The 13,863-nt window shown below is 48.8% G+C and overlaps 1 protein-coding gene across 8 annotated transcripts in view; it reads right to left on the reverse strand.

Moving 5' to 3' along the window:
* The window catches only part of LOC147710582 (zinc finger protein 618-like), a 998,795-nt gene that overhangs the window by 545,824 nt on the left and 439,108 nt on the right, over positions 1-13,863 (reverse strand). For all 8 annotated transcript variants that reach the window (XM_086921256.1, XM_086921253.1, XM_086921260.1 and 5 more), the window contains exon 5: positions 13,764-13,841. In XM_086921256.1, the coding sequence (XP_086777382.1) occupies positions 13,764-13,841 (78 nt within the window). The remainder of the gene's footprint in view (positions 1-13,763; positions 13,842-13,863) is intronic.

Genomic DNA, 13,863 nt, shown 5'->3' on the forward strand with positions numbered 1-13,863 from the left:
AGATGGCGGACTGAGCGGACGCGTTCCTGCGTGGCTCTCCGGCCCTGAACCCCAAAGCACCTTCCTAACCGAGTGGTTTGCCCCCCAAAAAACAATAACCCCCCAGCCCGGATCAAAACGCCCGGCGCCTCGCCGTTGAACACCGGAACGGCGCAGCCTCCCGGAGCCTGGGAACACCTCCCGAGAGCTCCCGCGAAAAACAGCAGAGGAATGGCGGCCACGGGCGCCCCTCGCCCAGAGTGAATACGGGGCTGTAAGATCCGAGGCGGAGCAGTCGGGGAGACAGACGCCGACCCCGTCGCCCCTGAGGCAACGAGCGAGCGACCGAAGCCCGCGCTGCGGACCTCCGACGGAGACGGGCGGAGGGAGGACCGGCCTGCGCCTAGACAGACTACTGGAGCACTTGAGCCCCCGGCTTGGGGCCTAGTCGGGGAGGTGTCTGGAGCCAGGAAGTATCTCCCGCACCCCGAGCACTCACGAGGCCCTGAGGGAAGCATCGGACCCCCGGCGTAGGACACAGCAGCTCCACCCGCCGCTCTGAGACTAAGCCAGAGCAGAGGTGAGCGGAGGGAGAGGCGGCGTGGGTGACAGGCCGGGCCTCAACCTAGAGAGGGCCACGGTCGCGACCTAGAAGACAGAGGCGGGGAGGACCTGTACCATCCGGGACCCGGGCGCCCCGCACACTACAGCACAGCAACGTCCCCCGGGGAACGGCGGAGGGGCCCTGGACCTGCTTGCCCTGTGACAGGGGCTGGAGCCCGCAAACCCCGCTTGGGACCTGCCTCGTGGAGGAATCAAACAGCCAGAGACTAGGCGCCATTTTATAGCCTAAGAGAGGCTAAGGAGCAGACGCCAACGACCCCCTGAAGAGAGGCACCCCTCGATCATTGACTACATGGGGGTCCTCCGGGGGTGACCCGATCAAGAGCTCCCACTGTGAAGGACTGGCCGTGGGAATCTCAGACCCGGAGGGGGGGGCCCTCATACCCCGGCCTTACAGGGAGAGACACAGCGGACCCTGACTGGTACTCCTCAACCCACAGCTCCAGCACGTGGCGAGTTGCCCATCGACGACGCCAACTGTGGAATAACGCTTCCACTTTCACCCAGACGACCTAACACGCCTCACCCGCCCACCCCTCACCATCACCATCACATCTGACTTCTGCCGGCCGGCCTGAATCTGACCCACCGCGAGACGGCCCCCAGGCACCCCGGTCAAGCGGGACTACGCACCGACTCCGTTACAGTACCACCTGCGCCCTCCTGCCTGAACACACAGGACTCCACACGTCGGCAGCATGGCACACGCAGGACGCAAGGGAACCCGCAATATAGTGGATCTACTCCATAAAGGGGCACATAAAGTGGAAAAAACACAGGAGTCGCCGCCCCCGAGGACTCCAGCCAGCCCCCAAGGACAAGATGACGAGACGGCTCCCATAACCAAAGCCTTCTTAGCTTCCCTCTTTAACACCTTGAGAGACGACTTCCAGGCCCTGAAGCAGGAGCTGGCGGGAGAACAGCGGGAGCTGCGTTGTGATTTAGACGGCCTAGGCGAACGTGTGGCGTCGGTGGAAGAAGCAGACCAATCCCGAAGCATGGAGGTCGAACGGCTGCAACAGGAGATTCTCCGTCTTCAAGATCAGCAAGTGGACCTGCAGGCACACTTGGAGGACCTTGAAAATCGCTCTTGTCGGAACAACGTACAGGCCAGAGGGGTCCCGTTGAAATCCGAGGGGAACAGAATGGTCGAATATCTGCAGGAGCTGATCTGGGAGAGCTTGGGAGAATCTGAGGAGTTTGATATACGAATTGACCGCGCACACAGAGTCGGTATGGCCCGAAGAGCTCCGGCCCCTAACCCCCCCCCCCCCGGACATTCTGGCCTTCCTCTCGGACTTCTCCTTGAAAGAACGTATACTGAGGGAAGCCCGGTCGAAACAACCACATTCCTTCCGGGGGGATCCGATAGACCTTTTTCAAGACCTTTCCACTATCACCCTACAGAAGCGCAAATCTTTTCGGATTGCAACAAAGTTTCTGAGAGACTATGGAATACCATATTCCTGGGGACACCCGTTTCGTCTCATCTTCAGATGGAAAGGATCACTACAACAACTCAAGTCACTCCGCGACACCTGTGCACTGCTAGGCATTGACATGCCGAACGAAGCGGGATCCAGAGAAGCATCCCCAGGCAGATCACAAGATGGTCCCCCGCGACGACCAGGCGAAGGTTGGCAGACAGTACGGCGGAGACGATCCCCGAGGTCCATACCGAAACCTGACCCTACCACAGCTGCTCAGGAACGGGAGGCGGCAGTACAAGAAGTGGCAGATAACACAGCGACTAAACTGTAAGACTATATTATCCAGGGGTGTATCTTCACACTATAGCTTTTTCTGGGGGGAAGGGCCGGGGAGCCGTCAACTCGGCCGCTGCCACGTTACCCTCCACAAAGACTTCCTACGGACCTGCGCTACTCACCAGTAGGCCCGAGCCTATGAGTAGTATTTCTTTTTGGGGATTGTATTGGGGAGGTTGGGGGGGTGAACACGGGAGTTGGGAGGGACTTTGTTGGGGTTGGGGCAGTTGTCTGGGGGGAGTATGGAGGGGGGGTGGGTTGGCTCAGGGAGAGGGATGGGGGGGGTTGTCCAGTGCTCAGTTCTATACATCAAGCCAGCCAGTTCAAGTCCCACAGATACCATGCCACCTACAGCCCTTAAGATTCTGACTCTGAACGTCCGGGGTCTCGATAGTCCTGTCAAGAGGTGCGCCATTCTGTCTCTCCTAGAGAACACTCAGGCAGACATCTGCCTCCTGCAAGAAACATTGAGGCTACTGTGACTAATTTGCAACAGCGGGTCAATAAACTAATGCTGATCTCACAGGAACTAGCATCCCTGTTGAAGACACGGAGGGCCACGCCTGACGCAACAATCTCTGCTTTGTGGGCATTCTGGAGGGCTGTGAAGGTACTTCGATGAACCGCATCCTCACCCAATGGCTCAGGGATCTCCTACCGGACGATATGCTACCATCCTGTCTTGTTGTTGAGCGCGCCCACCGAGCACTCATGAAGAAACCTCCTCCTGGGGAAAACCCAAGGCCAGTCATTGCTAAACTGCTTAATTATGCTGACAGAGATGCTGTGTTGCAGTACGTTAGGTTACATAATGACAAACTGATCTTTGACTCTCGACCAATACTGATATTCCCAGAATATACCCTCTTGGTGCAGCAGCAGCATCAATAATTTCTGGCAGCAAAGCGGCGGTTGCGAGAGCTCATTATCCAATATACACTCCTATATCCCGCCAAGCTACGATGGGTATATATCTCTAAGTCACTCTTCTTTGATACGCCTGAAGCTGTGTTTGCTTGGTCTGATGAACATACCCACTTAAAATCTCGCTCTCCGCCACCACTGGAGTCTGACTCCTCCCGTGGCTCACAGCAAAATCGACCCAGAAGGACAAAATGAAAGAGAAGACAGAGGTAAGGCTCTGACCAACGATCCTCCAGCCCATAACGGGCATCCTGAACCGATCTGTCACTGGGTGCCCCGGGTTCTGGTCTCCACCAATGGTCGGATACCTATACATGTTTTCTTTGGCACTCAGAGTAACATGGACGACATGTGATGTACCTGTCCAGCCCCAGACATTTGTACCCCATGTTGAAGTTCTGGGGAAAGTTTGGAACCATTGGAGGGGGCTCTCGGCTCCCCGTTGGGGGTCGGGTGTGCATCCCGCCTCGACAGATGTTCCTTGTTCTTGTCATTATCGGGGGGAGGGGGTTGGTAGTGGGGAAGTTGGGGGTTGTGGGGCATTTGCTTATTTTACTTTCAAGTTTTTACACATGCGCAGACATGAAGCCCAATTTTTGGTTCCTGTAAGACGCCTGGTATCCTTATACATCTAATAGATGACCACCCTGATAAATACTTCCCCTTTCGGAGAGCTGAAAGTAGCATCATAGAATGTCAGGGGCTTACTTAATAAAATCAAGCTGGGCGCCATTCTTCAACAGGCCAAGAGATATACAGCCGACATCCTTCTCCTACAGGAGACCCACTTGCTGGGTACCAAGGCTCCCTGCTGGGCTAGGTTCGAGAAACCCCTTGATTTATCATGCTGGATTCACGAGGGGATCCAGGGGGACAGCCACTCTCATTCACCGTTGTAACCCCTTTATTTGTGACAAACATTGGGCGGATCCTGGGGGGAGATACATCATCGTATCAGGCACACTGTTAACACATTAGCATTGGTAGTATCTACCTGCCTCCCCCTTGGGCTCCACTTTCGTTGACAAAAGCACCCGACTGTGGAGCGAACTCCCGGATGGTCCAATCCTACTAGGCGGCGACTGGAATGATGTAATGTCATCATTGGACAGGAAGCACGGATCTGGCTCGAGTCCGATAGCAGAAGCCTCGAAATTGCATCAGCTAGCTAGCACACTAGGATGGTCAGACATATGGCGAGAACATCAACCGGCAGAGGTGGGCTATACCTTTATGCCCTCCGTCTGTGTCTCTCTATCCCGGTTGGACTATATGTTCACGCCCCGTCGGTACACCCACAGATTCTATGTCTGCTTACATGCATGAATGTCCTGACCATGATACATCTCACTCAACACCATATTTCAGCCAATGCAATGTATTATTGACAAGACAAGGGAATCTCCTCTCAATGGATATGGCGATTGCGGAGGGCCGGACCACTGGCAGACGATCAGCGAATAGCCGATCATTTAGCTATGACTGATATACCAGTGGTACCAGCTGATGACTGGCTGGTGCTTGAGGAGAATCTTACACTCCAGGAGGTTCAGGCGGCAATTGCGCAACTTGAACCGTGGAAGGTGCCGTAAATAAATGGCCTTCCGAGTTCTTCAAGCGTTACTCAGGAATGTTGGGTCCATATATGCTTGAAATCTTTAGAGAGGCCTGGAAAAAGGGAGCACTCCTGTCGGATCTGCAGCGCACGACCATCACCGTGATTCATTAACAGGGCAACCAGGAGTCTATCTCTTTATTAAAAATCTAAACAAAGGTGTTGGCCACGATTCTGGCTACCAGGCTTCTAACTGTGATAGACCCACTCATCCCGAATGATTGATTGGGCAGATCCACCAGACTTAAACTCCATTGTTTACACAATTGGATAATGGAGGTTTGCTATAGGAAGGAACCCCATGTATTTTTAGCGTTGGATGCAGAAAAGGTGCTCGACGCATGTCACTGGTCCTTCCTTCATCAGACTTGCAGAAATTCAGCTTAAGCCCTAAATACAGACAGTGGATATCCTTGCTCTACCAAACCCTCACTGCAATGGTGAGGGTGAATGGCTCCTGTCGATTGCCTTCTTGATTGGGTGGGGCACCTGATAGGGATGCCCACTATCTCTTTTGCTATTCGCCTTTACCATAGAGCCTTTGGCTGCTGTGGTGCTTGCCTGTCCTGATACTTATGGGTTAAAAATGTCTGAGAGTGATGGGGTTGTCGAAGTAGTCTTGTTATACGCAGATGATCTACTCCTCTAAGTTACCAAGCCAGCAACCACAATTCTGGCTATTCCACAGTTGCTCGAGACGTATAGGGCTCAACCTGGCTATCTCATCAACTGGGGCAAATAGGTTCGCTGTCACCCTTATTGCTTGCTTGATCAGACTGGTTTTACCCAGACGCTCCAGGTGACAAACTAAGGCTTCTGGTATCTGGACATTCACGTTACTCACCACAGCAAGATGTGTCACTAAAAATCTGGGCCAGGTGATACAAGATTTTCATGCAGACGCCGGGAGGTGGCGCACTCTGCACCTTTCCTTGATGGGGAGGGTAACTTTTGAAAATGATTATGCTCCCCAAGTTACTATAAACCCTGCAGAACACTTATTCCCTGATCCCAGAGGCCACTATTATCAAATTGGAGGGTGACTTGAGGACCTTACGGTGGTGTGGTGGACACTCCATGTTAGCACTCGCATACGCCAGTGAAACCCTTACAATGAAAGGATTGCTCCCCCAGACATACCGGCCTAATATTGGGCGGTCCATATGGTGGCCATAAATGACTGACTGCTCACACCACAAGATCATCACAACTACCGACTAGAGCGAGCGCAGCTCACCAGCCATTTGTGCCTGCATTATCTCTTTGGCAGGAAGGGAGTTCGAAAGGTGCTGCCGGCGGCATGTGGTATTAGACGCCTGGCAGAAAACCACTATGCACACAGGAAAAATAACGCAAACGGAGTCGGTCTGGGATGATGCATGGATGCAGGAGTTGAGTTTTGAGGCATGGGATCAGCTGGGAATCGCCAGTATAGGGGAACTCCTGGAGAAGGTCACTTTGATACCTTTTGCGTCCCTACCGAGAGTACTCCATGAACCAGAACCGTTATCTCAAGTAAGCGCAGCTGAGGCATGCTTGTCATGCAGAGAGATAGGGGGCTTGGATATACCCGAATGAACCCCATTAAAGGGCAGGTTGTTGTTTGAAAAGCTAGAGCCAAAGGCTATCTCTCCCAATGATATGATGCTAAACAATAATAGGCCGGACATATTAACCAAGCTGATTGTCAGGTGGGAGGTGGACGTGTGTGAGTAGGAGGACGTCAACTGGGAGTCTGCCCTGATGCACTCAGGGGAAGTAGCCATAAAGGCACGACTACACCTGATCCAACTCAGATACTACATCGGATCTACAATGACCGGGACCTCCTGCACCATAAGGAGAGAGCAGCCTCACCAGACTCCATGCCCTGTGGGGACGCTAGAGGTACAGTCATACACACCATATGGGGCTGCCCAGCTATTCAGACGTACTGGTCACGGGTGGTGCGGGAGCTCAGATGAGTGTTGGGAACAGACATCCCTCTTGATGCTAAATACTTTCTACTGGGTATCCCGCCGGATGTAGATGTTATAAGACTGAAACTTCTTTTCTGCAACCTTGGGCTGATGGTGGCTAAGCGGGACATGGTGTGCCACCGAGGTGCACCGGATGTCCCTACCATGACTGCAATGGAAGACGGGGATGAATGTATATATAGCTACTGAGAAGGTCACGTACAAAAGTAGGGGGTAGCCTCATAAGTTCTTCAAGGTACGGGAACATTGGCTTAAGCACTACAATCTTTACCTCTCAGGGAAGCACGAGTACCCAACTATGATCCTGATCATTGAAGTGCACTGTTTCAAAATGTATATTAAACGTCTATACACTTCCTCCTATTGCCATGGGTTTGTCCTCTGAATAGCTGCATGTTAATTCTACCATCTTCTGTTTAAATTTTTTTTAGGTGCGGGCTTGCACCCTAAAGAACAAGTTACTTACATTAGGTAACACCTTATCTGCTAAGACAATATCTAGCCGCAAATTCCTTTCTTTTGAATTTCACCAGGCGTCAGACTGTATCTGAAAGATTTTTAGTGAGCAGTACCCCTGTAAGTTGCATCAAACGGCTCCACGCATCGTCGGTATCGCCCACGCTGGAAGTGACGTCTGCGTCACCTATGTAGGCGCCACCTCAATACTTTTCCCGACTTTCACCGCAAGAAGCGCAAAGTCATATAGTGCGCTGATACTCGTATGTCCAAACTAGGGTCCTGAAAGTGATCATCCCTGACCCTAGACAACTGTCTCCAAATCAGGGAGGATGGGTGGGTCAGTAAGGAATCTTCGGCTACATATTGTCTCCTACAGATAAGGCATTACCATAGGTAAGTAACTTGTTCATATGACAATGACTTCTAGCTGCAGATTCCTTACCTTTGAATAGATACCAAAGCAATACCATCCCTGGTGGTGGGTCTGCGGACAAATTTAAACTAGTAAGTCCTACCGGACCAAACAGGCGAAATGCCCATCCCTACAAACCTGACTGTCCAAGCAGTAATGCTTGGTAAACATGTGCAGGCAAGCCCGAGTTGCTGCCTGGCAGATGTCAAGGACTGAGACTCATGTGCTAACACAGTGGTCGCAGCTTTAGCAGAATGAGTCGGTCAGCCTTCAGGAGGCTGCTTCTTTGCCAATGCGTAGCAGATCTTGATGCAGAGAATGACCCATTGAGAGATGGTCCGTTTCTGCTCCGTCCGACATTTCTTCGCTCCCCCAGCATACCCCATGAAGAGTTGGGTGTCCAGCCGAAACTCTCATGTGCAGTCAAGATAGAATGACAGCGCTCTTTTTGCGTCCAGACGGGGGAGTCACTCCTCTTCCCTAGAGGGATGTGGAGTAGTGTAGAAGGTGGGCAAGGTGACAGATTGGCCCATGTAAAATGGTGTAACCACTTTTGGTAGGAAAGAGGCCCTAGTGCAAAGCACCAGTTTGTCTGGTTAACTGACAAGAATTGAAGCCTGGAAGATAAAGCCTGAAGCTCACTCACCCTCCGGGCAGATGTAATAGCCAAGAGGAAGGTTGTTTTCATTTTGAGCAGCCAGAAGGGACAATTGTGAAGAGACTCGAAAGGAGCACACATCAAGACTGTGAGGACAAAATTAAGGTCCCACTGAGGAATAGTTGTACATATGTACAAGGCCCTTCAAAAATCTATTTAAAATACAGGACTCAATTGAAGAGGGCTGGTAAGGCAGCCGCAAGAAGGCAGGCAGAGTAGAAAGATAACCCTTCAGAGTGCTCAAAGCAGAGCCCTGCTTGAGAGAGGTAAGAGTAAAAGCCAAAATATCAGAAAGGAAGGCAGAAAGTAGGGTCAATGCACTTTTCTGTAAAATATGATACAAATCACTTCCAACAGGCAGGCGTATACCGTCTCCTGTGGAGGGACGCCTGGCTGCCAGAATAACATCGCAGGCTTCGGGACGAAGGTTGAAAGCTATCAACTGCCACCGCTCAATCTCCACGCAAGAAGGCGGAGAGTGGACAGGTTTAGATGGGAGACACTCCCCTACTGCTGTGACAGAAGATCTTCCTGAAGGGGCAGCCTGATCGGAGGATCGACACTCACGTTCGGAAGCTCAAGATACCAGACTCTCCATGCCCAGTCCAGAGCTACAAGGATAACTTGTGTTGTGTAGTTCCTATAAAAACTTATACAGGATCTGCACGTTCGGACAACATACACTCTAGGACTGGTGTCACACTGATTCTTAACACCCCCAGTGGGTATGTTGGCCTTCTGTATCAGCTATCTCACAGTGCCACTAGAATCTCCTCTTACCAAGGGGAAAATAGCTCTTGGCAACAATCGAACAGGACAACCCTGATCCCTCAGGACCATGGAAACAGTGCACTACTTTTCGCTCAGTCACTCGTGCTCACTTAGTCTCAGGGAGATACACAGAATAAACGGTCTGGACATTTTTTTAATAAGCATTTATTGAACAGACGTTATTCGAGTGTAAAATAGATGAGCTGCAACAACCACTAGACAATAACAGATATAAATGATAAGAAGCACTATGAAAGTAAAAGGATGATCGAGTTCTACCATCTTGCAATAATCATGAATACCTATGAGTATATAAAATACATTATAATAAAGTGTGTACTCTTACAATGCCTTTCTAACTAGATGTACCTAAGTGTCGTAATCGCGGTAAACGCGAACTACGTTTCCCGGCATGCCCGGGGGTTTGACTCCAATTCCCATGATCCTCCACGACGCGCCGCATTCTCGCGAGAATCCCATTTAAGAGAATGGCGGTCGGAGGATCAGCATCGGGAATTCCGGTCCTGGTGAGAGTTGCTGCTTTGCCCTGTGTTCCGGTCCGGTAAGGGTGCTTGCACCACTGCATTCTGGCAGCGCCTTGTAGCGAGTTGGTTGAGACTCGTTTTTTGTTGGACTCCTGACCTTGATGGCTATCTTCTGGGTAATCGGAAATTGCCTGGGAAGTAGTTGGTAACCTGAACTCCGGTTACCTCATCTTGGCTTTGTTTTTGGGATTATTGTGGATTTGACTCGGTTGGTAAACCGGCCAACGGTGTTGGTGTGGAATTTAGCGCTATCAGACTATAGATAGCCTTTCTGGTTTCTTTGACATTGCTTACCGTTCTGGATAACTATTTGCCTTATCAGCTAAGAAGTATTAGCTGTGATTAGGGACTCTTCGAGCCCTGAGGAGTATTGTGGAGTGCATATCACATGTGGGAAGGCTACTTACAATAATATTGATTTTGGCAATTAACAGTGTGTTGAATTTTCTATTAACAGGGGTACTGGAGGTGTGGCTACACTCTTCCCCTGTGATGTTTATTGGATTCAATAATTGGGTATGTTTCAAGAGAATGTACATAATGTATGATATATGAACCTTCATTCAGGTTGCCTGAGATTACATTGATTTTTGTCTCTTTGATTAGTTATGCCACCAAGCCCTCTACGTAACCTCTACACCTCCACAAGGTCCTCTTCTTTTCTTTTACAGGTATAGGTTTTGATAGACTCTTTCCTATGTGTATACAGTGAGTGCTCAGTCCTGTACAGAACCTTATCTTATGCTTGTGTTTTGCTCCTGTCTTTCAGATCTCCCTCCCTGCTGTCCCCTTCCTTTCCTTCCCTGGTCTTTACAATTTTCCCCTCGCTTAATCCGGTCAACGTTCTGTGCCATCAAGGCTATTCAGACATTGGCTAGATTTAGAGGTGGGCTTACCATTCGACAAACCAATCCTGAGGACTATCATCACAACACTAAGTGTACCTAGCATGTGTGTACGTGTTAAGCCAAGAATCCCTCTAGGATAAAGTCAACCCCATCACCTGGATTGAGAGACTGTGGGACCCCGTCTTGGTCTCGGGTTGGACACCCTGCAAGGGATGTTAGACCACTGTGAGGTGGAGTATCTGCATGCAGGAACCGCAGCGTCTCTGGTCAGTATGTTGGCCGGGAAGTCCTGGTCTCCTCTTTCTATCGGGCAATATGAGATGTATATATACCCATAGGTCTCCCCAGGGGTTCTTCCTCGCTGTACTACTTTGTCGGACTTAGGATGACATCATGAATTAACGAGGTACATAGATATTATACAGGAGATGTTAGACCTGCTGTTCTTCCAAGAATCCTCATGCATAATGTATGAGGTTTTTGCCAGGGAAAATCGTGTGTTCTGAATGCAGTGTCGTACCTAGGTAAAAGGTCAGCCCCTAAGAACAGTTATGTATGTAATGTAGGGAAGAATCTAGGTGAAAGGTTATGTTGTTACCTGAGCCTATATTAGGATACCTATATGGAATATAACAACTACTCCCCATCCGACTGGACGTCTTTATTCAGGCACTGGTACACAAATAATTATAGTAAAACAAATAGTCATACTAATTAAATGTTTTAAAAATTCAAAAAAATCTTTAAAAAAATGGAAAAAGGGAATTGTCACTTAAGCCATAATACAAGCATCTGAAAGCAATGAATGTCCACAAAAAGTGTCGATTTGTCATTGATTTCAAAATTTAGTTTGTTTTAAAAAAGGGCGAATTTCTTCCAGCACACAATGAGCCAAATGTTTATGTGCCCTGGCTGGTAGACGAAACATTACTGTTGCCTGCCTTCGCAGACGACGATCCCTGTAACATCTCACCGATTACGTCAATTGAGCCCAGATGATCTTCCACACTGCCTGCAGCCAATGCTGGGGCAGCCTGTGCACCGTCCAACGCCTGGGTGTCAGTGGAGGAGCCGTTATCCATTCCGACAGGAGCCGTGACTACCTGTGGAGGCTCTAGGAATGAAGCCATCAATACTGGAATACGCTGGTGTCATTGCAAAACATGGGCCATTATCGGGTCCAGTAAAGCATCAATGACCGTTAGCGCACATGATGGGAGTGTCAGGCAGGGATCCAACACACATTTTTCTCCGCAAAACAGGCATCGGAGGACAGGTAAGATGGAGTCCATCCAGACTGGTCTAAATGACAGGAACCAAGATGCACTTAGTTCTCTGAGGCGAAATGTGCCCAGATGTTGTACCATGCGATCACGGTATTTATGCTTCAGGAGTGCTTGTTCCATCTGGTTTCTGACTGAGACATCCATTGCTTAACAGAAAAATAACCATCAGGATACCTGCTATAAGAAACAGGATTAGCGGCAGTCCTCTAAAAATGCTTTCGAACACAAAGTGTATACAGTTTGGTATAACTCAGAAAACTGTCTGAAAGGTGCTGAACAGTCCTGAAACTATGTTCTTAAATAGGTGGACGATACAAGTTGTATCAGACAAGTTAAAGATACGATTTACCTTTTCTCTGAAATGGAAGGGGCAGTTTGTACGTATGAGTGCCTGTATCTCGATGAAGACCTTGCAATCTGGAGATCAAAAGTCTCTTGCGCGAAGGTTAAGGGCACGTTCTTCTGTAGAAGCATGGCATTCATTCTGCTCAAAGTATCAAACGGTATTAAAGAAACCTTTAGTGAAGGCCATAACGGCGCCTCCCTGACTGTATGTGTTGGTGGAAACAATACTTGCATACATCAAGCAACCCTGAGGCTCTCGGTTACCAGATATGCGATGCCCTGACGCATCCCACAACAACCTTGATCGTTCAGCATCAAGTAACTCCAATTGGAAAGTTGCCTGAACACTGGCGTAATCACGGTTGCCAGGGCACCCCTCAAGTGACAAGATAAGTTAGCTACTGAACCATTACAGGGTCCGTACAGCGTTATATCCTGGCATATGAGAGATCCACTCAAAGCATTCTCACAGTTTATACCAATTAGAAACACTTCTAGATCCCCACTCCTGTATCGAAATCTGAACGGTAATTCCCAAGATTCCTTGATTATCCCATACTCATTTCTGCATATCTGCCTGCCTGCTGCTGTTCTAGGCAATACTGAAATTGGAAAATTGTGACCGGTGGAGTGATATGGCCATAGATTACCCATTCTGTGGACAGTGATTCTGCCACTGTAAAAGCTAATCTGTCCAGCTTTTCAATAAGCAGCATAGGACTAATCAGAAAATGTACTAGGCAGAACAGCACATCTTTTTCAAGGAATTCACAGGAAATTTGTCCTAAGAACAGTGCAAAAGTTCAGATATACTGTAAGGAGAACAGTCCAGAAGTAAAGGTAACTAAAATTAATTTTGTAGAAGACCCTAATCTGTTAAGGTTATTTCACACTTTCTACTAGTGGCCCACCACACTTCGCACAGGGGAGGTGATCTCCATGGCAATATTCTTCAATCACTGTTTCATGGATTAAGTTTTGAACGTTCACATCATGGAACAATCAGTATGCTTTTAATTAGTTATTTTCCCTCTAGTATGTCCCAGGACTGACACCGACATTACACTTGATGTGATATACCATGCCTACTAAGCACCTGTACTTTAAAATAAATCTTAAAGAATACACCCAGAATGCAAACAGTCTACAGACTATAGGATAACTGGAGGCTCATACTGAAACATGGCTTGGTAATGGAGAGCAGAAAACTTGAGGAATACAGGAAAGTCTACAGAGAGAAAAAAAGTGGTCAATGAATGTTGTTGAGATATGTTGCAATGTCGAATCAAAAATATAAGTGGCAAGTGCGCACTTATAAGAATTTTGCTGAATTTTAGTTTATGACAAATGTATTTGAAAATCTGTCTATTTTACTGGTAGAGTTTTGCCTACTTACGAGCACTAGTCTAATGATGGACTGATGTGTACGAAAGCTAATGCTGAGCAAGTAACTGTAAAGACTGTCAGTACACAAGGTGAGCTACATCTGTTGCATAAGTGTAAACACAAGGAGGTAACATAGGGAAAATAGGATTGGAAGAAAACAAAATACCTCTATGTGCTCGAACATGTGTCTGAAAGCAGTTGTAGTACTTGTACTTCTTTCCACAAATTCCACATTCATATGAACCTGTTCAACAAAACAAAAACAT

Source organism: Lissotriton vulgaris, chromosome 5, assembly GCF_964263255.1.
Source record: "Lissotriton vulgaris chromosome 5, aLisVul1.2, whole genome shotgun sequence".
Lineage (NCBI taxonomy): Eukaryota > Metazoa > Chordata > Amphibia > Caudata > Salamandridae > Lissotriton > Lissotriton vulgaris.